Source organism: Solea solea, chromosome 1 (assembly GCF_958295425.1).
Source record: "Solea solea chromosome 1, fSolSol10.1, whole genome shotgun sequence".
NCBI classification, from domain to species: domain Eukaryota; kingdom Metazoa; phylum Chordata; class Actinopteri; order Pleuronectiformes; family Soleidae; genus Solea; species Solea solea.
In genome coordinates this window covers 17643123-17665453 of record NC_081134.1, presented here as the reverse complement: position 1 = coordinate 17665453, position 22331 = coordinate 17643123, and the positions used below count along the sequence as shown (strand labels likewise).

The following is a 22331-nucleotide window of genomic DNA, read 5'->3' as shown; positions in this document are numbered from 1 at the left end:
GTTATACTGTACATGTTGACTAAGATGATCACCAATAACAATAACAGTTGTGTTGTGATGGCAGAACTATCTAGTGAAGTTAGCATGCTAAGAGGTTAGCTACAACCGACTCTGTCTTATATGCTGCGTTCCATTTGCATTGGAACTTGTGTTCCAGTTGAAAAGTCTGAAACGGAAACACATCTTGGGCTAGCCATTGTTCGCTAAACCAGTCGATAACAGCGTTGCAACATGTATGTGGTTAAAAATTAAACAGTACTATGTGTACAACAGAAGTGGTATTAGGGATATGACCTGGTACCTGGTGTTTTTTTAAGCACCTGCTCTGGCAAAGTTCCACGTGAGCTGAGCCTTAAAATGCGATGTCTACAGACTGCCGGAAGTAATGGAAAACCACGTGCCATATACCAAACCAAGCAGAGTTGAGTTTGAATCGAGTAGAGCCGAGTAGTGCTAGAACTGTATGATGGAAAAACGCCATAACAGTTGACATACTGTACATACACCCGTTGGGAATTTTTTTTAAATTCCCACTTCCAGGAAGTCCAGGATATCATGCAGAATTATTTAAGGTTTAACACAGGAGAACACAGAATGAATGTGGGTCATGACAAAAAAAGATGCAGTAGGAATGATGCATGTGATGGGAAAAGGACATGCTTTAGAGGCATTACTAAAGGCAATGACTTCTGGGACACTTGCACCCATCTACAAAAATCGGGAAACCCTTTGCTTTCAGGAGAACTGGCAAAAAAGGATGGGTAATGGTTGGGGTAAGGGGTTGAAATGGAATTTACCCATCTTCTTCTCCTCTCAGTTCATCCCCATCTCATGATTGAGCCATCGTTTTCAAAATAAAAACATTGCACATGAACACAACGTGATAAAGCTGAGGTTTCTTCTAAAGTTTTTCCTCACAGCAGGGTTCACTTCCATCTCGAAATAATAAACTCCTGTAACAATATCCTTCCATTTCCCAAGCGACAGCTTAACTAGCGGCTATGTTAGTCTTCCTTCCTGCCTCGCTGACCTCCATAGGTCACCCCTCAGTATTTTGGTCTCATAAAAGTGCCTAATGCTACTGAGGCTGCACTCCAGACCTACACCGCCATTCATAACCTCAGAAAGGAAGCAGACCAACAAAGACAGGAAACAATTGGGAGAAACGTGCTGTCAACTTCTACAACCGCCATTGTTCTGAGAGGAAAAGGATCATTGTGGCACCAGTGTTGACCACTATGTGTGGACGCAGCAACAGAGAGGAGAGCTGAGGTCCTTTCACCCTTCCTCACCCCCGATGTGGCTGGTGACCTTGCTTTTCCTTCCGATACGGCCCGAGTGAAAGACTGATGTGTTCATATACACGATTACACCACGGTGTTACTCTCGTGTTACCTAGCAGCAAGACTAAACAATAGCTGCAAACACACACGCACACAGGTTATGTCCCCGTGAGATTGATAGTCCACGTCTGTGTTGCCCATACTCACACCCACACACACATTGACCCTGACACATCTCCAACCTCATCTTGGGATTGGTGTGCAGATAAATGTGATGTGAGCCAAAGTTAAATTTAGGATGTTCCTTTCAAAAGTTCTGTCACTGGGTCCTTACCTGGCCTGGCACAAATTGTAGCAATAGTCCAAATGTCACAAAATAGCAACAAAACAACCATATCCTCCTTTTGTTGGTGGGCTACACATGCAGACATGCAACAAGTGTGTTGTGTGTATCGGCGGAGTTGTCTGTTAATTCTCTCTCTTTAGGGAGCTTATTAAAGGATGTATATGCTGGCAAAAGCTGTTGTGGGTGGCTGAGGACCGTACCCCTTGGGTCTCTCATCATCATCATCTCCAGCAGATGTAGATAATTAAGATCACCTTTTATTAATGTGTGAACAGTACTAGCCACATGGGAAATGCAGACTCATCTATTGTATCACCGTGAGCTTAATGAAGGGCCTGCAAGAGGAACTGCTCCTCAAAGAGAACAAAGGCAAAACCTGATTTATTCAAGCGGAATTTCTGCTATGTTAAAGTTCAACCTTAATACAGACAGCGGAGAGAGTGGCACTGTCAAAAGCTGTTTCCATCATGGTGTGGTTCTGTTAGGAATGGTAAACCGCTGGTCAGGCTTGCGTTTTCGACTGAGGTGTGGGCCGTACCCGATGCGAGGTCAGCGAGATATGTAGCACAACACCGCACCGTCATGCGTTGAAGAGAAGCGAGCGAGGGAGTGATGTTTTTCTCCCAATCAGCTTACGGTACCATTTTACTCTGGTACCCCAAGGGAAAAGGTGACAAAAAACTGAACGATAGGGGCTGGTTATTTTGGTACTATTGCTAATGGAAACACAAAAAAAACATCACTGTAACAAAACGACTCGATGGAAACACAGCTTAAAAGACAAGAAAGAAGAGCTGTGGGTGACAGAGCTGAATATGCTGAGATTTTCTTTGGGCGTGACCAGGATGGACGGGATTAAAAATGAGCATATTCGAGGGTCGGCTCGGATTGAACAGTTTGGAGAAGTAAAAGAGTCGAGGTTCAGATGGTACGGTCACGTGCAGAGGAAGGATAGTGATTATACTGGACGAAGGATGTTGAAGATGGAGCTGCTGGGCAGGAGGAAAAGAGGAAGACCACAGAGAAGGTTCAGGGATGTTGTGAAGAGGACATGAGGCAGATGATCCGCTGTGGCATGCGTGAAATTGAAAGTATAAAAGAAAAACATGAGTGACACCATAGCCCACCATTCATAAACATATCACATATTTGTCACTGCTTCCAGGGACCAGAAACCTCACGTTTAAACAAAATATAAAACAATAAAGGGAACTTGATTTCAAAGTAATCTAACTCGTGAGAGATAGAATGACTAATAATCATACTTAATATTTTCACAGGCATTTCAACAAGGTGAACTTTCATTTACAAAATATTGAAAATAAATGAATATGGCCAGATGGGCATTTTCTCAGTGCAGTCCAAAGTAATATCAAGTAGAAGCCCCCGCACTCTTATTGAGTCAGGGCCAATATTTTCAGCTGCCGGCCGGTTTCAAGGAGCAGGCTAAAGTGACAGCCTGAGAAGCCGTGCCACAGAACAGCCATTATAAAAACATAATCAAATGCCTATTATCTTTAAAAGCCAGTGGGCAAGAAATAGTACTTTATTAAACGGCTCTACAGTAATATTTCCCTTCATGCCAGCTCACAATTTCAAGTCAATTTTGTAAGGAAATAAAGGCCTGCTTTAAAAAAGTCTGTTTATGGCACATTATTTAAAGATGTCAACAGGATAAGGAAACAACTGCCAATAATTTATAATACAATGTTTTTTGGGTTTTTTTTAGAGATGATTACCTGCACAAACAACAATGGACGGATGCTTTTTATATTAACATTTGGGACTTGTTTTTCCTTAACAATATCGAGATAATATGGAAGTGGCAGTGGTGCCTTTCAGCAGGGTTTTCACTTTGAATCCTGTTGGACCACGGCTTTCTGTGTGGAGTCTGCATCTCCATCCTTAAAGGAGAAGCAGTGAACATCAATAATACGGTTGGGAGTGACAGAATGTCACCTTGTCTGGGATGTCACCCATCGCGGGAGTGCACGGAGCTGGTCATAAAGACTAGTCCCAGTAAAGGGCTCCTGGGACAGACAGAGAAACTTACCCCAATGTAGCCCTCACAATTGTGATAGTTTTACTGAGAAATATCACAGATGTCCTGTGGTAAAATAACATTACTCCACCTCTCCATGTAAAAATAATCTGGTCCAAATAGTGCTTAACTGAAGAAAACAACTGTCCGTCAAAAATTAAAAGTGCAGGATTTCTCTATTTATTCACAACATAGAGAACAAAGTGCATATGTATTTAGTCGATGTATTTTTTCAAAAATTTCTCCACCATTAGCCCGCTGTAAACTCCCTCTTCTTTTAGCCATTTTTAATTAAAATATCGATATTTAGTCAAAATAGGAGAAAAAACCTTGGTGTTAAATGTTGGAGATGTGTTAATAAGAAAGCTTTTTCCCTGACTGCCTGATGTGAAAGTATTTGCAGTTTATCTTAAATAAACCGTCCCATGTCTGACCTACTTTGGGACTTAGTTTACACAAAAATTCAATGACCAACTTGCAGAAATAACAAATATGCTTCACAGGACGATGCCTTGGTTTGCCATTATTACAGCTGTTGACATGGTGTGTGTGTGTGTGTGTGTGTGTGTGTGTGTGTGTATGTGTGCGCACGGCTGTAGCCAAATCTAATCAGCTTTGATAATGAGCATCTCCTGCAACCTTGCTTTGCCACTTTGGTGAACGGACACACCCAATTTAGTCTAAAACGGAGGTGTGGGGCAGGGGGGGAGTAGTGGCTGCTCTGGGAGAAACTCAAATTAGAGACGCAGGGAAGGGAAATGGGTTCCAACTCCAAACATGTGAGCCTCGTGGTTCTGCAGCTTTGTTTTCTCCTGGTGGACAGAGGAGAGAAAGTGCACACGCGACCTACAGTTACCTCGAACGCTTGAAGCTCTGCAAGACATGCGTTTACAAATGTGTAACAATATCACCTATTTTTTTCAAAGGGTTTCTCACAGTTTCACTAAAAAGGACCCATGACAAGATAAAGGAGTCCACTCGTCTGCTCTTCATTGTTGATGATTTAAGTCCCGCACACAAATAAAAGTGAGGACAGCAACGTTTACGGAATGTACGGGTCATCACAAGGGCAGCAGTAGCAGGATTATTCACATCCTGATGTAAAATTACCAATACTAACTGGGAATGCACAGAATTATTAGCACAAGAACACGCCAAGATTCCCCATATGATAACAGTAGGCTGAATAGGCTGCTTCTTACTCTACTTGTATGATGGTAGCCTCACCAACAATAAAATCTTTATATTTATTAATTTTACACGATGAAGAAACTGTATTAATACATCTGCTGAGGCATTAATATGCAAAACACTCGGTCCAAACTTGGCATTAGGGCTGAAACAATTACTTGATTAGTCGATTATTAATCGATTACTAAATGAATCGGTATTTTTCCATTATTAACACAGGTTTTTAGATTTTTCAGCTTCTTAAATGTGAATATTTTCTGGTTTCTTCGCTCCATATAATAAAGAAAAATGTGGACAAAACAAGTACTCGATTAATCGAGAAAATATCTGCTTGGCATATTGGATATCGGCAAAAAGAACAATATCTAAAACCATGTCTAATCTAGTCATCTCTGTTTTCAGCCCAGGGTCAATTTTGATTAAGTGTAAAACACTCTTGACGGAACGAGGAGGAGGTTGAACATATTATGTGCTTCAGTCAGGGTGTAAGAGCAAGAAGGCCCTGCTACATGGGCTGCTTTGCCTTTGTGTCTCTCGGGGGGGGGGAAGAAAGGGTTCTGAAGAAAGGGGGGAGGAGAAGCAAATGAGAGGGAATTCCTTGTTTGCATGTTTTGTGGCGGTTGCTGTGCTGTAATGTCCCAAGTTCATTCTCTATGTCCACGCATACGTGTATTATTTTGTGACTCACAAAAAGCAAAAACAGCCCATTGTTGTTTTTTGTAATTTGTCCATGTCCTGCAACAGCATTGGAAAATAACTCACATAAAAGAATTATGAACGTGCTGCATGCTGACATAAGTAGTTTTCCCACTGGAGGCACCTGTGCTACTTGCGGAAATACTGGTGCAATGTAAAGAAGATCATTACAGTCCCAACATCAGCAGCAGCAGATCAAGAGACTGTGAAAAAATGCAACAAGTATCTTGCTTTAAGTTAAGTTAACTACAGTAAGTCTATAAAAAGCTCTAAGTAAAAAGCACTCCATCTGAAGAGGGCACAGAATGCCTAGCGCTCTGTCCTGTGGTTCAAGCTGGGGCTTGACGGGTCTTTTCATGCTTTAGTGAAAGTAGGCAAAAAAACCACAGGTCCCAGACCACAAGACCGCAAGCCCTGCCCGTGCCGAATGCCGGCCCACGGCTGAGGATCAGTGCTTGCCAGTCAGCATCTGGCGGTGATTCATCACGAGGAAAATGGCACGCAATTAGAAAATCATATACGCTGAGAGACCTTTTATGCAACACTTCCGCCTTGACACTCACCACAATTTGATAATGGGCCATCGGGGCCTTTTCTGCAAATGTCTTGTGATGACTAAGAGGAATCACCTCAAGTCCAAAGTCATTAGTGGAAAAACTATAAAAACATTCATCCACTCCAGTGAAAAACGCAGCCTTGCTCAGCACCACAGAAATGTAGCAGTAGCCACACCAAACAAACAGATAAATAGCTTCATAATCAGGGCTTGAAAAGGCAGACGTGTGCTGAGACACTGGTTCAAAGGAACTGTGAAACTGATGCATTCAGGGTTGCGTAATGGTGTGAGCCAAGATGTTCACACATCACGTATGTGCTAGATTCCTCCGCGCACTTGAACTAGAGGCTTTTTTTGCAGTGTGAAATGAACGGGTCTGTCATTTCACAGTCAAAACCATAACACGTACGAGGAACAGCCCCTGTCCCAGGAGCTGTGGTCATAACACTATGATGTCCACAGGGTCCACCATCCCATCGTCTCTACCGCCTCCATACACACGACATGACGACACTGCGGTCTGTTGAGAATAAACATTCATAGACTAACTGGTGGGGTGCTGGGTCACATTAAGAGTGCAGTTCAAACTGTTTTGACACTGAACTTGACCCATTTCACTAAACCTGGACACATGACACAGTGCTGACATTTCAACATCACAAAGGGACACTGCTAACCTTTGTCAAAACAACCGTTAAGATCGTTCTTTCAGCTGCGAACAAAGGCCTATTTTTGTTCCAAACACTGACCCACATCAGCTTTTATTTGGTCCAAATGGAGAGATTAATTCCGTAAATGTTAGACTGGTTAGACATATAGTAAAAAAGCAAACGGGAATGGAAATAATGATGTGTTGACGGAAAGTAGTCGAGAAAGAGCTGCACGGGGAATTGCTACCAGTCACCGAGAGAAACATTCATACGGATTCTTTTCTGCCTCAGCATGAACATGATTTAGAAACAAACAAAGAAACGAGGCATAAATGAAAAAAACAACAACCGCAGTGATGACGATTATAAGATGTTATTTTTCACTACAATAAATCCCTAAATTGAACACTGCATTCTTTCTCTGTTTGATAATTGAATAACTGGTTTGAAAAAGTTTCTTGAATGTGAATATTTTCTGGGTTTTTTTTGCTCCAAATAACAAAGAAACTCATTAAAATTTAATCACAAAACAACACATTTGAGAACTTCATCCTTTTGAGGTTCGGACACCCATCAACATTGTCTGATATTTTATGGACTGAACAGTTACTTTGATTAATCAAGAGATTAATAGACAGATTGATCGATTATGACAATAATCTACTCGCAGTACTAGACAGAACTTCATCGGACTTTGCCCCGGGGATCAGTGAGGCAAGAGTGAGATTGGTGGCCAACCACAACATTAAGTCTTCACTGGGGATCATCTTAAAGGCAAAACAAGTACAACAAAATATACAATTTTGATCAATTGTGCAATCGTTTGGTCCATAAAATGTCAGAAAATCTTTAAAAACAAAATGTTGATCAGTGTTTTTCATAGGTTGAAATGATGATGTTCTCAAATGTCTGGTTTTGTTGACAAACCAAAATGATTCAGTCTTGATGATTTATTTGTTATGTATAGAGAATAGAAACCAGAAAATATTCATTTCTAAGAAGCAAAAAAAAATCTGAGAACTGATTGTTCAGGATGTTAGTTGTAGTTTTTGTAAGCAGACAGTACGTCTCCATAACCTATCATCGATAACAAGTGTGCAGTGCAGGATTATGAGAATATTTGAGTAAGTATTCTTACTTCTTTGACAGTGGCTCTGGGTCCAGCAACGTTCACTGAAATGTCCGTTAATGGTCGTCGTCGGACAGGTGGTCTTTCCGATGGAGGCCCCCGGGCACACGTCACCACACTCTCTGTCGTTCTTGTTGGCCATGATGTAGTTGTCCGCCACCGAGTCCAGGACCTTTGACCAGTCCAGGGTGGAGAGATAGCAGAGATCTGGGTTCTTCTCAATCCTCACGGCTCCCCGGGTGATGTTCATCAAGCTATGGAGGCCGATCTCTCGCAGCTGGAGCATTTCGAACACCACTAGGGCATAGTTGAAGAATAAGTTGTTGCCTCTGATGACGGTTAGGTTGGGGAAGAGGTCACTGAGAGTCTCCAGGCCGTAAACTCTGAAGATCAATAAGTAGTCGGTGATCACCGTCAGCTTTGGGAAACTCAGGCCCCGGAAATCCTCTGGCTTGGTCCTGAACATGAGCAAGATCTTCAGATGGCCTTCAATCACAGTGCAGTTCTCAAGTGATTGCAGGTTGGCCACACTGTTCCGGATGTCCTGCTTTGGACATACTGAAAAGACAAGAAAGGAAAGATGTTTCATTTAATAAAGGAGACAAAAACTTGGGTAATGTCAAAGCTGTCACATGTGGAAAGACTGAATACAGACAAACTCTTAGTAGGAGGTGATGTTACTACTCTGGGATATGAAGAACAAAAACACTGTTGGAGACAATTTGTCATCAGATTTCTACTACAGAATGTGAGCGATGCATTAGACATGAACGTCTGCTCGACTCAAGGAGAAGAAGAAAAAAAAATCTTTTAGTAATTAGAGGCGCGATTTTCCTGAAAAGTATGCGGTTGTGTCTCTGCCTTTGATGAAGACCAGACCATCTTCACTGACATTTTGTTTAGCAACCGCATATCTGGCAGCGAGCCACTGTCAAATATGGAGCGGTGTCATCACAGCGAGACTGTGCTCTTCCTTGGTTGCACCGAGGTTGATTTGTGGAGTTGTTTCTGCAACTCAAACCATAAAAAAACATTAGCTAATGCATTAAAATATTTGTTCTTAAGAGGAACTGAAACAGTAATGGCCTGGTAGTAGACTTGGGGAATTGTCCGTCGTAACACGGTCACATGATCGGGTTTCACGAGAAATTCCTCAACTCACTGCTGAGTACATGACATTTCCACTACAAGAGATGAATGTAAGGCTGTAACGACAGAGGATTTCACGATTGTTATTGATTTGTTTTTTTAATATTTCACTCCTTTTATTTTCTAGAAAAGAGAGAAAAGCAGCCAAATGCTTAATAATTAGTAATGAGTAACTCTTAATTGTTTAGTTGATTAAGTCTTCACTCCACCTAATGTTTCAGCTAGTTTCTGCTGAATGTCAACAGAGCCGCAGCTGAATTTTCATTTTATTAATAGTCATTTTGAAACCTTCTGCAATTTTACACTCTGGTGGGTTTTTTTTTTATATAAAATATATATATACATATATATATATATATATATATATATATATATATATACACACATATATATATATAGTTAGACACGATGAGGGTAATGAGGATTTCCTCAGCCCTCACTTCAACCAGCCAAACTCAAACTGATTATATGCTTGTGACATAACACAAGTAATGGCGGCCATAAAGATGTTTTCCTTTGCAGGTGCATCGCAGGACATTCCAGACCCCGGCGGTTTTACAGTTCACAAGTCATGGGTGCGCTGCCTGGTGAGAGGACTGTGTTTGTTTACCGTGCGACCCACCGTTGAGATGGGCGCATCCGGCCAACTGGTCAGTCATGTGGGGAAGAGGTGTAACAGCTAGGCGTGCACCTCTTTATGGCAGCGGCTCCTTTTACACTTTCTGTTGCATAACAGCACAAGACAACTGCACACAGACATACGCTGTTCAATCACTGTGTTCAAAAAACAAGCTTTTCACTCCATGACCTCAACCAGTAAGATCTCTTTTCAGCGATTATCTGGTCTACAACTTTGAGGGAGTTTTTTTTTTTTTTTTTTTAAATACAGGCTAATGTCCTAACATGGGCTTAAACCACAGCCTATTAAAAGCAGCTTGGCTCGTTTATAGGTGCATTTCTTTTTTTAAACTATCTTTAAACTGTAGCTCCTTTTGCCAAATCATCTGCATGGGTGACATACCACAGTCCTGTACTTAAAAACACGACCACCTCCAAACGAAACTACTTCTAGGGAACGGACAGAAGGGACAGCAAGAAATGAAGCCGACCATAGATCCGTCAACAACAAAGGGCTCAGAGATCCCACACACACACTCTCAAAGAGAACAGTTTAACGAACAAAGATGCTGCTGGCAGCATACGTTACAAGGAGACGGCGTCGCAGCTGAGGACTCAGTGACCCTGTGGAGGAGGCGAATCATCACAGGGCAGTAAGTCCAGGCTCCTATCAGTGTACACTTTCAGCCAGGCCAGTATTTTTAGCATCACATTCCCAATAGAGAATCTAATACACTCCAGCCGAACCAATAGTGGCTCACATTCGAAACTGGAACATGGCAATCCTGGTGTGTAAGTGAGGAATTTTAAAGCAGAGAAAGAACTGGCCAGGCTGACTTCACCATGTGTAAATACTTAGTTTAGGAACAAAACTCTGGCAGGAGTGGATAGATAGATACACACACACACACACACAATTTGGTTGTTTCAGTGTGTAGCTCTGAATCGTGACGACAAGACACAACTCAAGCAAAACAAACCAGGTGCAGGCCAGAATTCAAATTCTCCCTCATTGTTGAGAAACAAAAAAAAACAAAAACTGGTAGACATTACAAAGGTTACTACGGCAACTAAGCTGGCCCCTGCTCGCCATACGTCACCAACTTTGAAGCAGACGGCCAAACAACATAACGGTGCTCCGAATTGGCAGTTAGACTCATTAGAGGGGCAAATATCTATCGATTGATGCCATTAGATTCCATCCATCTCTATCAGTGCCTGCACCTGTGAGACGGATGAACTTTTAAGGTTAATTAAAACGCAGCAGTATGATGGTTTCCTATTTCAGCACCACCGTAAGCAAAGGAAAACGCTGTTAATAATACCAACGTGGATGCAGACCAGACAGGGTGGAGCTTAAAATCAAAGTTTAAAGGTTAAGACTAGTGCGGTCTTGTGTTGTTATCAAGTACAATTTGGATTCATCCATTAAATGTGAAGAGCAAATTTGTAGAAGGTCCAGCGCAAAACTAAATGTTAATTTCAAAGCGGTGTCTGGTTTTCAACTTTGACCCAGGAGGGATGAAAAGTCCAAAAGTAAAGTAAAAGTGTCTCCATGACAACTGAGCGACCCACTGATGTTGGAGAGAAGAGATGGATGTGTGGATGCAACAAAGGGGAATAAAAAATAAGATAAAAGCTCATCAGTTTATTAGTTGCTAGTGCGAACACAGCGTTATTCTATGACTTTGGATTCATGGATCCACCTCATTCCTACGGCCACTGATACGTTGCGTGAATTGTCGGCACGACTTCCAAAAAAATATGTGGCGTGCTATCGCTGAAGGAGAACTGGCGTTTTTCGTGGTAACTGGACACTAATCACTGCGAGCGATTGTGAAATTGAAAACGTGTCACACCACAAACGCTATGATTTAGTTCTACATGGTATATTTTGCAGTGTTAAAAAAAAAGTGTCAATTTAACACAATTTCTGTTTAGGTCAAGTCACAATCAGGATTTAAGTTAAATTTAACTCAACTCAACATAACACTAAGAGTTGAATACAAACAGTAGGCCTGCAACAATTACACAACATTATTAATCAATGACTATTATTTTGATAATCAATTAATGGGTTATAGTGTTTTGGGTTTGTTTTTTTTAAATAATTAAAACAAGCCAAGTCTAGTTTTTCAGCTTTTTAAATGGGAATATTTTCTAGTTTCTTTGCTCCATATACCAAAGAAATCTTTTAGAACTTTGGGAAACATCCCTTTTTCAACATTTTCTGACATTTTATGGGCCAAACAAGTAAACGATTAATCAAGAAAATATCAGTTTATAGCACTATTTAAGAGTTACATTGACTCTTACAGTTATTTTTATTTAAGTTAATGTCACATTAGAACAATGCAATGTCACAATTTCAAAATATTAATAACAAATGTATAGAATCAAATGAACTCCTCCGAGGCACACCGGCATTTACGCTGCGATAAGGTCAGTTGCGTTTTGTTAGAAAAAAGGTGGGACACAAATGTATTCATTTAAAAAGGCAGACAGAGCCAAGCCTGGTGATTCCCCCTCAGGTGATGTTCAAACTGCAGGATGCTTGTGCATTACAGGAACAGCGTGATCCTGACACCATGTCATGAGTATACTTCATTTTATATCAGACAACAGGCAAGACCAACCAGGAAATCACAGATATCACAGCGATAAGATGTAAACAACTACTATGTCCCAAGGTGTATCATTTTCCTGTTACAGTGTTATGCGACTTATTACCTAATGCAACCCAATGATGACACGTCATCCTGGTAATAAATCCAGATAAACACCTCTGGGAATGATTGATGTGAATCCTGCCTCGGTCACAAGACCGTCCTAAATTTAAATTGACGTCCTGTCAACTGTTCCTCTGCAGCTGTGGAGCACTTTAACATAACTGTAAGAACTAGGAGTCCCACTCGAGAGACATCGGAGCGTCACCATCTGTCCAGTGAGTGCTCGCGGCAGACTGTACAAATCTACAATGCTTTCACTGCAGCTGCAAGCAGGCAGCATTGCAAGGCAATAACACCTCTGATCTGTGTGTTGTGTGTTTGTGTCCGGGGGGGGGGTTACAGGTTGTTACAGGTTGTTACAGGTTGTTAGACTGATGGTGCACATTATCACTGGGCCTCACTCAGTGAACCCACACTCACAACACAGCCGTTTCAACACTTCCCCTTTTCGCTGTTTTGCCGTCTGATTTTTCACTAAAAACTAATCACAGTTCAACCGCATGCCGAGGTCACTGAGATGCATTTACGGTTTCCAAAATGACATGTGATGTAATCCACTTCAAAAAAAAAAAAAAGGAAAAAAAAGGGAGCAGTAAAACCTAATAATTACACAGTTTCACATCATTACACTGCAAAACAGAAGAAACTGCTCTTCTGAATGACCACTGTTTCACCTCTTGACTTAATAAGTCGGCATGCTAGAATTTAGTTTTAAAGGGTTCTTGGCAGCCATTAAGAGAGGCTTGTCATCTCCTTAATAGCACGGGATTAGATAGTACCGCAGTTTAATTCTCTCATTACTACAACTCGGGAGATAATGCTTCCTTGAGAAACTGCTGAAGGGTCAAGGCCCTGTCTTGTAAACAGGCAGAAGTGTGTCGTGGGTTAGCAAATACAGTGTGTAGTTTAGCAGGACTGCCATGGTGAGCATATTAACAATACAACACGGTGCATCGGGGAATAAAATTTAACCAAAGTAATCAAGGCCTGAGTCTTTCAGCGGAGCGCAATGTAGTAAAAGAAGGAGCCTATAAAACTTGATTTGATTATTTGAAATGTATGACATTGGTTCAAATGAAACACCTGTGAGACAGCAAAGCCGTGTCATGATGAAACAACTAGTGTGAAAACTGCATCAGAATACAGATCAGCCTTCTATAACCCCATTCCCACAGGTTAAAAACAAACATCTAATCCTGGGTTTAAACCAGTGGGAACGTGTTAAAGCTATTTTTTGCTTTAATGCTTGTGGCAAAAACTTGGGACGCCACTCAATATAATCAGATCTGCTAAATCAGGGGTTTCAAACTTAAATGACCTGGGCGCCACTGAGCATATAGTCTGGTCAGGAGGGGGCCCACCAAGGGGAAAATAAAAAGTCCAACTTTTTTGGGGGAAAAACACCTTTTCTGTGGGGTAGACGACATACTGTATTATGATATTATTCAAAATAAAAGTGTTTGTTTTCATATGGAATTATAATTCACAATAAAAACAGAATGAAAATAAATATTTCCTGGTTTCTTTGCTCCATTTAGCAAAGAAATCATAAAAACTGAATCATTTTGGTTTGTGAACAAAACAAGACATTTGAGAACATGGTTTAGAAAAAAAGGTAATTTTTCACCAAAAGATCACGCGATTAATTGAGAAAATAATGATATTAATTAGAATTTAGAATTAGTTAGTGTGTTTTTACACACACACACCAATTAGTGAAATTGAATATGACGTCTGGATTGAACAGGGGCATCCTCCGGTTACAAGCCCAATTCCTTTCCTCTCCTCTTGGTCATGGGCCGTCAGGAAGTGGTGGGCAACATGAAATCGATTGGAGGGCCGTGAGTTTGACATTGATTTAAAGAGAAACTGAAGTAAAAGATGCCAGGGCAAAAGTGGTAGTGTTGTTTTTCTTTGCTTATCAGGCACGTGCGACTTCACAATTAAAAACACTACAGAGCAGAACGACCACTGATAATATGGAAGGTGTTAATCTCTTTTTTCTAGCAGCTTCACCCAGATATAAAAAACAATAGTATTTGTGTGAAAGAGGCTTCTGTTAAAAACCTTTAAGTGGTTTATGTGGGTATTCTGTGGGGTAATCATTACCTGAAACTTGTGAGAGCAAAACAAGAAGCACATTTCCTTTTTAACAGGGCCACTGTGTCAAGGGTAAAGCTGTGTCACAACAAGGCTTTTCTGTGTGGCCAAAGTCAGCGTGCAGGTGTGTCTGATTAGTTCCAGGCAGTGTATAACTTTCAAATGTGAACCCGTCAACCAGGATTACACGAGCATTGTTGAGGGTGACAAGTGCAAAAATCCCTCCATTATGTCCGTGTCAAACACACTCATGACTTTGGTACTCGAGACAGCAGTGGAAGTGTTTGGGGAGTGAAGTTGTGCAGAGGTGGCTGGGAGGTGACGGCTCCAACGCCTCGCGTTTACTTTTCTTGTCAGGGAGAATAAACCAAAGGTGGTTTAATAATAAGTTGCTCTCTGGTGCTGCCGATGGTTTTGTGACAAGTCTCACGCTGTTTGACTCATTCATGACAACAATGCACTAAAGTCTGACAACAAAACCACCGGAGACCTCAGCACACAACCTGAGGTGAGCCAACGTGGTAGTAGACTCATTTGCCTCTGGTGTGGTTGTTTAAAAAAAAATTAAATAAAGAAAAAGAAGCAATTATTGGTGTTAGATTTAAGATATATATAGTATATACACACACATACATATGGGTGTGTGTGTGTGTGTATATATATATATATATATATATATATATATATATATATATATATATGTATATATATATATATATACACATACATATATACACACACACACACACACACATATTTATATATAAAAGAAAATATTCTGCTACATGATAGATGACAGAAGACGCATGTGTTCTTTTTCCAGTTACTTGTGAATAACATGTACTTCCTCGTCTTCAGCGAGACAGGAAAGACAGCGCCAGCTTGAATGACAACGCAAGACGATAAAGACAAATATATCTGATGATAAAACTTTTGCCAAAACAACAACTGTTGCCTCTGAGCTCACAGCGCAGGAGGACAAACAGGACAACATTCAACACACAGTGGGTGGCAATAAAACAGCCATGCACTGGAGGTGTTGAACTGCGTGTTATTTTCAGCACCGACACTAGAAATAAAATCAAAATCTTACCATCAAGATTTACAATAACATTCACTGCTGCTGCATGAAGGCTATGGACAGCTGCCATCTACTGATGTGCGCTACATAAGAGCACACACCACAGCCAAAATAAAAAACAATCTTAGGTGTACTGCAGGATTTTCCATATCTATTAGACTGGACTAGTTTTTGTGAGATGAACCCGATGAACTGCCAACTAAGAGTATAAGTAATCATCAATTGTTTAAACGGTCTCACACTGGAATGTTTTGCTTTAGGTGTGGTTGTCACCTGGGAACGTTGTGCACTTACACGCCACTAAAGCATCTGTCACATTAAAATAAGTGGGTGCACACAAGACTTTTATTTTAATTTTTAAAGCAATTAACACCGTACCTATTGGCAGTGGTTGTTTGGCTCTGTGGTGTTTGGCTGTCCATGAATTGTAATGTCACAGACATATATTCCTGGTATTCCAAGATGAGTTTTCTGCCCAGTTAGATTGTGAAGTAATTTTCTCATGTTGCCGCCTCAGGCAACAACTCGTAGCGCCACAACATTTGCAGTAAATCACTCCGCGTCGCACTTTTTAAACCCAGACAAACGTCCGGACGAGGGCCGAGTGATCGTTTAGGTCCATAAAATGTCAGAAAATGTTGATCAGGGTTCATCAAACCTGGAAAGAATTATGTTCTCAAATTTCTTGTTTTGTCCAAAAAAAACAAATGATTTAGCTTTAATGATTTATTTGTCTTGAAACCAGATGATATCCACATTTAAAGGAGCTGAAAAATCAGAAAACACTCAAACTGATTAACCTGATTAACCGATAGTTGACCACTCATTTAATAATCGATTAATCAAGGAAACAGACATTTGTTGTCCTGTTCTACCGTTTCAACTGTGTCACTCCACACCAGCTGTTACTACCACAGCTGGTTATTGGTAGTATTTTATCTAGTAAGTCAATTTGATTGGAAATGAGCTAGTGGTAGAGCAAGCACTGTTTTAGTTTTAATTAGTTGTGACACTAGCTGTTGTCTCCTCCAACGTTTGTGATTTTTTTTTCAGTCATGTGGTGCGTATACATAGAGTGCGGGGTGTGTTCTGGTCACTCTGTGTCTATGTCAGTACTTGTGCCTCATTCTGTCATTTTCTTTTCTTTTTTTTTTTTACACAATTTACAGAGACACTCACATTCACACCTATAGGACATTTAGAGCCTCTAAATAACTTAACTTCCAGTCAGCATATCTTTGGACTGTGGCAGGAAGTTGGACATTCAGTCGCCACACAGAAATGCCCTGAGTTGAACCCTGATGATTAAAACCAGTGATATTCTTGCTGTCAGGTGGCGAAACTCACCACCACACCCTCATTCTGTTTTGGCTATTCAGTGTTGTTCTCCTGTCCTTCCCTGTCATCTGTGTCACATTTACTGGGCTTCATCTTTGTTTGTGTTGCCTTCATGCACGTTTTCCCTGCGTGCTTCTGTTGCCATGTGGACGAACAAAGCACTTTCCAAAATGGTAATAAAAAAAAAATATTGCAATGAAAAGTCATTTTGCAGCGTGCAATAAACAGAAAAGATCATATGAAAAGATAGATGTTTTTTTTTCCCCCATCTTCAAAGGATGCACACATCGTCCTATAGTGCACAGCAGCCACAGCAGTGTTGACTGGCTATTGATTATAAAGTGTAATCAATCAGACAGTGCTATGGGTGGTGGCTTAAAGCCAAAGCAGCACAGTGTGTGAACAAATCAAACGTAAAATATCCTGAACATATCTTAACATAATTATGCTAAAAGCATGAATAATTATAAAGTAACTACTATAAACTAAAAGCAAAATGCACCATATTTCTCTGAAGAGTAGGGAGAAGCCTTCAAAAACAGCACTGGGTGTTGTTTTACAACCAACTACAACTGACCGTTACATGATATTCTCCTGGAAAAACGGAAGCATGAAATGTTACTACATCAGGGGCCCACGCTGGGGCTGACTTTACTGACCGTAAAAAAAAAAATAACAACAAAAACATAACAGGGCACACACCACATGCCAGTTATATGGACGATTTAGCTCCAACACAGCTGTGAATTAAAATCAGTCGATGAGAAATTAGAAATATTATCATCACTGCTACTAAATAAATGCTGTTTTCCCCTCCTTCAGCTGACTTGGACAGCAACCAGTGAGTCGCTTTCCTGACTTCAACATTTGTCAGTCCAGCTTATGAAATCAGAGCCAGTGTGAGGCCCACGTTCCACTCTTCCCTTCTGTGGTTCAAACTCAAGTCTGAGAGCAGGCGGGGGGAGAGAGTGTGTGAGTGTGTGAGTGTGTGTGTGTGTGTGTGTGTGTGTGTGTGTGTGTGTGTGTGTGTGTGGGAGGGGGGGGGAGGCGGCGGTGGCAGCGCAATTACACAACTTGCTTTTGATTTATGTCTCAAAGTTCTTGTTCCGACTGGTTTACTGACATCTCTCCATTTGTCCTTCACTAAAATCTGACGATAGGTGATTTTTTTCCCCCCCTCTTAAAAGTCAAACTTTCATGTACCGTCGCTGTATAAAGTTTTAAAGCTAAGCTATACCCAGGGCAAAACATGTGGTTTGTGTAAATAAAGTGGATGTAAACAGTAAATACTCCCTGATACTGAAAATAAAAGGAGGAGCTCCTGTCGATGAAATACGTAGCACAGTTTGTTATGTACACATCTAGGTGTTTGTGTCAAGACGAGTAAGGATACTTCATTTCTTCTTCCCTCAAAAAAAACAGGCTTTTTTATATAGTGTTTAATGCATCGGCTTAAGCCTAATGTACTTTGCCACTGTGCTCCTCCAGAACTAAAGGAAAGTAGCTGAATATGCACTTTGTTTTATGGACAAAGATTTGAAGGAAATCATTTACAGTGATAATATACAATTCTTTTAAAATAAATGTCTCATTACACAGCAGATAATGACACTGTCACATTACATTTGGAATTACTTATAGCTGCAATTATCAATCAAACTGCCCAAAATGACATGACTCAAGATTCTCAAATGTCACAATTTGCCTTCTTTTAAAATTAATATTTACTTTTCTGTAGTATAGTTGGACAAACATGATATTTAATCACACAGCAGAGTATTGTGGAGCAACGCTGTTGTCTTTTGTATGATAAATCAAAAATGATGTAAATAAAAATAACAAAAACAAAAGTTAATCAAAACGGTTTTTGGAGTATACAGTAATGTGTAAATACTGTTTTCAATACAGATCACAGTGCATCTTCACTATAACATTTCCTGATAAATTAGTTAATTATGAGTGGATTCTCGTTCACCTGACTGACCTCTGTTGTTTCCGTTTATCAAAAAAACCCCAGACACCTACTGAGCAGCGGGTTAAACAAGCAGGTTGCCTCACAGTTTGACTTCACATTTCCTCATAAGTTTAATCAATATTTGCTTAAAATAAAAGATTCCATCAGTGTGAGCAAGCGCTGTCACTGCGGCGTTTGAGAAATGCATAAATGTCTCTGGGGTGATTACAAACATGTTCATTCATTGTTATCATCCGGGTTTGTGGGCTGTGAATATAAAGGGGATTGTCAGGAGCTTTAAAAAGGACTCATTGTTCCACGGCTACAAATCAAGGCATTTCCAGTCCCTGGCGTGTCCAATTAATTCATATAAATTCTCAGACTGCTTACTTATTTGGGACAAAACATTTTGTTTACAGTTCCTGCAGACTCAAAAGGCAGATAAGTGTTAACCTTTGTCCCTTCACTGGCTGTCTACAACTTTCTGCCTACGTGCCTCAAATAATCATCACTGACAAAAAGACATCTGTTTGACAGCAGGGCAATATGCAGCGTGTTTTTCAGCGGTTAATATTTTTTTATTGCCTCTGACATGGAGGTAATGCTTCTGGCCGTGTTTGTCTGTCTGCTCGTCTTCAATTTGGGAGCAGGGGAACTCAACATATAAAGAACATGGTGGTGATGTGGGAAAATGTGCAGTACAGGTTTGCACTCTCCGAGTGCTTTCTCCACATCTCGATTTATTAAATCCATGCATTTTTGAGTTTGTAGGGCAGTGTCAGAGTATTTATTGTCAAACTAATTTTTGTAAGAGGACTTATTTACAAAACAAGAATATGTATTATTAGGCTTGAACAATAACATTGAAAGCAATTATTGTGATTTCATTTGAAATATAATGTCTTCAAAATTTTCGAGTCAATATTCACTGAGTTATTAGTTGAAGTTGTGTTGAAAGTCTTGTGATGGAGCACTAACAAGTGGCAGCATCAAAATATTAATTTTAACTGAAAAACAAAAGATGAATTGTTCCCATTATATTACTGTTATTATTGTTCATACATGTAACATATCTAAAACACACATTTTAATTGCTGTATGTTGTGTACATGTGTGTTTTCAATTTGATTTGTTGATGTCTTGTGTTAAGCACTCTTGCCTTTGCAGCAAGAAGATCAAGGTTCGAGCCCCGTTTGGAACAAGAGCCTTTCTGCATGGAGTTTGCACGTTCTCCCCGTGTGTCCATGGGTTTTCTCCGGGTTCTCCGGCTTCCTCCCACAGTCCAAAAACATGCGATATGGGGATTAGGTAAATTGACCATAGGTGTGAGTGTGAGAGTGAGAGTGAATGGTTGTTGTTGTTGTCTCTGTGTGTGGCCCTGCGATGGACTGGCGAAGTGTCCAGGGTCTATCGCCCTATGTCAGCTGAGATTGGCACAGCACCCCCCGCGACCCTCTGGTGGAGGATAAAGCGGTAGAAGATGGATGTGTTGTGTTAATATTTGAGGGTTCAGTGTTCAACTAATGTGGATTTTGTTTAGATCAGGAAAGCCAATGACAAATATATGAGGCAATATTTGTTTTGGTTCATATATGTTTGTCACTCTTATATAAAATATGTAAGTTTAATAATAAATAAAGCAATGAAAAATAACTAAATATTACATACGCAATAACTCAACTTTATCCAATAAACGCATAGGCTTTGAGTTAAAGTTTGAATGAACGAATACATAATTGCTTGAGCAGCATTTAATCTAATTTCTGAGCACAAAAAATACCAAAACTGACATAAATCAATCGATGAACAAACAAATAACAATAATAACAATAATAATAATAATAATAATAGAGAAATTGTACTCAGCCAGTGCCGATAATTAAAACTGTATTTACTTATTTATTGTGTTGTACCTGAGCATGAATGGCTAATTTCTGTGTAATGACTTTTAAAAAAGTAGTCTATGTGTGTGTGTGTGTGTGTGCAACCACACCGTTTCACAACAGAAAGAAAGCACAGCTCGTGTAAAGAAATAATTTGTATGACTTACTCTCTGCAGTAGCGTGATGACAGCTCATCATGAAGCAGGCAGCGGTCAAAACAAAACACAAAGTCCGGAGACACATCACTGACTCTGTTCGACACACCATTCAATTCCGATCCAGATCGAATACTCAGTGATACTTGGCAAAGGCACACACCACAGTTCAAAATGGAGGAAAAATGCCTTCAGGAGACTGGTTTTGTTTTGCGGCGTGGGCCAACAGGTAAACAAATATAAACGAAAGACATCCCGGAAGATGGGCGGAGGATCGAGTCCAACGTGTTCACTCAATCACAAGCTAACGCTGCTGTTGCTGCTGCGACTACTGCTGCTGCATAAGTTAGCCACCTCATGGAAAAGCACCGTCAAAACACACAGCAGCGCGACACACTTCTGCTCCCCGTTGTGCCTTTACATACACGTGTTTCTGTATATGTCCCACTTTAGTTTGTCCGCGTCAAAAATAGCAGAAAAAAATGACTCGAGGAGACGTCGCTGCTGGGCTAGCTGCTGCTGCTGCTGCGTCTAGCCTAGCTTAGCCTAGCCTGGCTCCTTTACTCCAGTCCAGGCCACAGGAGAAGTTTGCGCTGCTTTTCACACCAGTCTTAACATTTTCTTAACACGGAGAAATCCCACGTCAGCGGAGATGCACGGTCTCAAAAACAAAACCAAACACAAAACACCCCCACAAAAGTTGCAAATGTAGAAATGACTGGAACCAAAAAGAAAACACTTGATTCAGATGTTTTTTAAAAGGAGTCGCTGGCTGCTGGTTTTGCAGGCTGTGGCACGCGTGGCGTAAAACGTTAGCGTGTCTCTCGCAGAAATGCACAGTCCTCTCTGAAGTCCTCCAGCGAGCACAGAACCGAAGCTCTTTTTCTGTCTTTTCTGCCCCACGAGTGAAATACGGCGTTTTCTTTTTCAGTGTCGAGTTGCACGAACTCTTAGTCAGGGCAGAGATTTCAGTGAAAGCTTGCACACAGACTCCGTCGTGGCTCGGTAGACGATCCGGAGATCGTAATAATAATATACTAATAACAATTATTATTATGATAAAAAAAAAAAGATCCAAGTTGCGACCCTGCTCCGTTCAGCTGTCTGGCATGACGATCAAGCATGAACCCGAGAAAATAGATGAGATAAAGTTTTCTATTAATTATTATTAATATTATTTGATTTTTTTTCCCTTTTCTTCTTCCACAGACAGAGGTAGATTGTACAGTGTCCCAGCAGCTCCTGCAGGATCCCCTTCTTCCCAGCCTCTCCGCCAGTAAACAAACCCTGCCAGTGAGCCAGATGGGCTTCAGGGGAAATACGGACTGGAGCTTATTGGATTACACAACAAACTGATCCAACTGTCAGGTGGTGAAAAATAATGCACTTAACTCCCACCAGTCATTTGCGCCGTTAAGTCAAGACAGTTTAT

General features: G+C 40.7%; 1 protein-coding gene across 1 annotated transcript in view; it reads right to left on the bottom strand.

The window, feature by feature from the left end:
- Window positions 1-22117, bottom strand: part of insra (insulin receptor a) — a 56245-nt gene extending 34128 nt beyond the window's left edge. The window contains exons 1-2 of the mRNA XM_058648220.1: window positions 20912-22117; window positions 7902-8450 (exon numbers count right to left, since the gene is read on the bottom strand). Of these exons, the coding sequence (XP_058504203.1) occupies window positions 7902-8450; window positions 20912-21011 (649 nt within the window). The 5' untranslated portion in view covers window positions 21012-22117. The remainder of the gene's footprint in view (window positions 1-7901; window positions 8451-20911) is intronic.
- Between the last annotated feature and the right edge of the window lie 214 nt (window positions 22118-22331).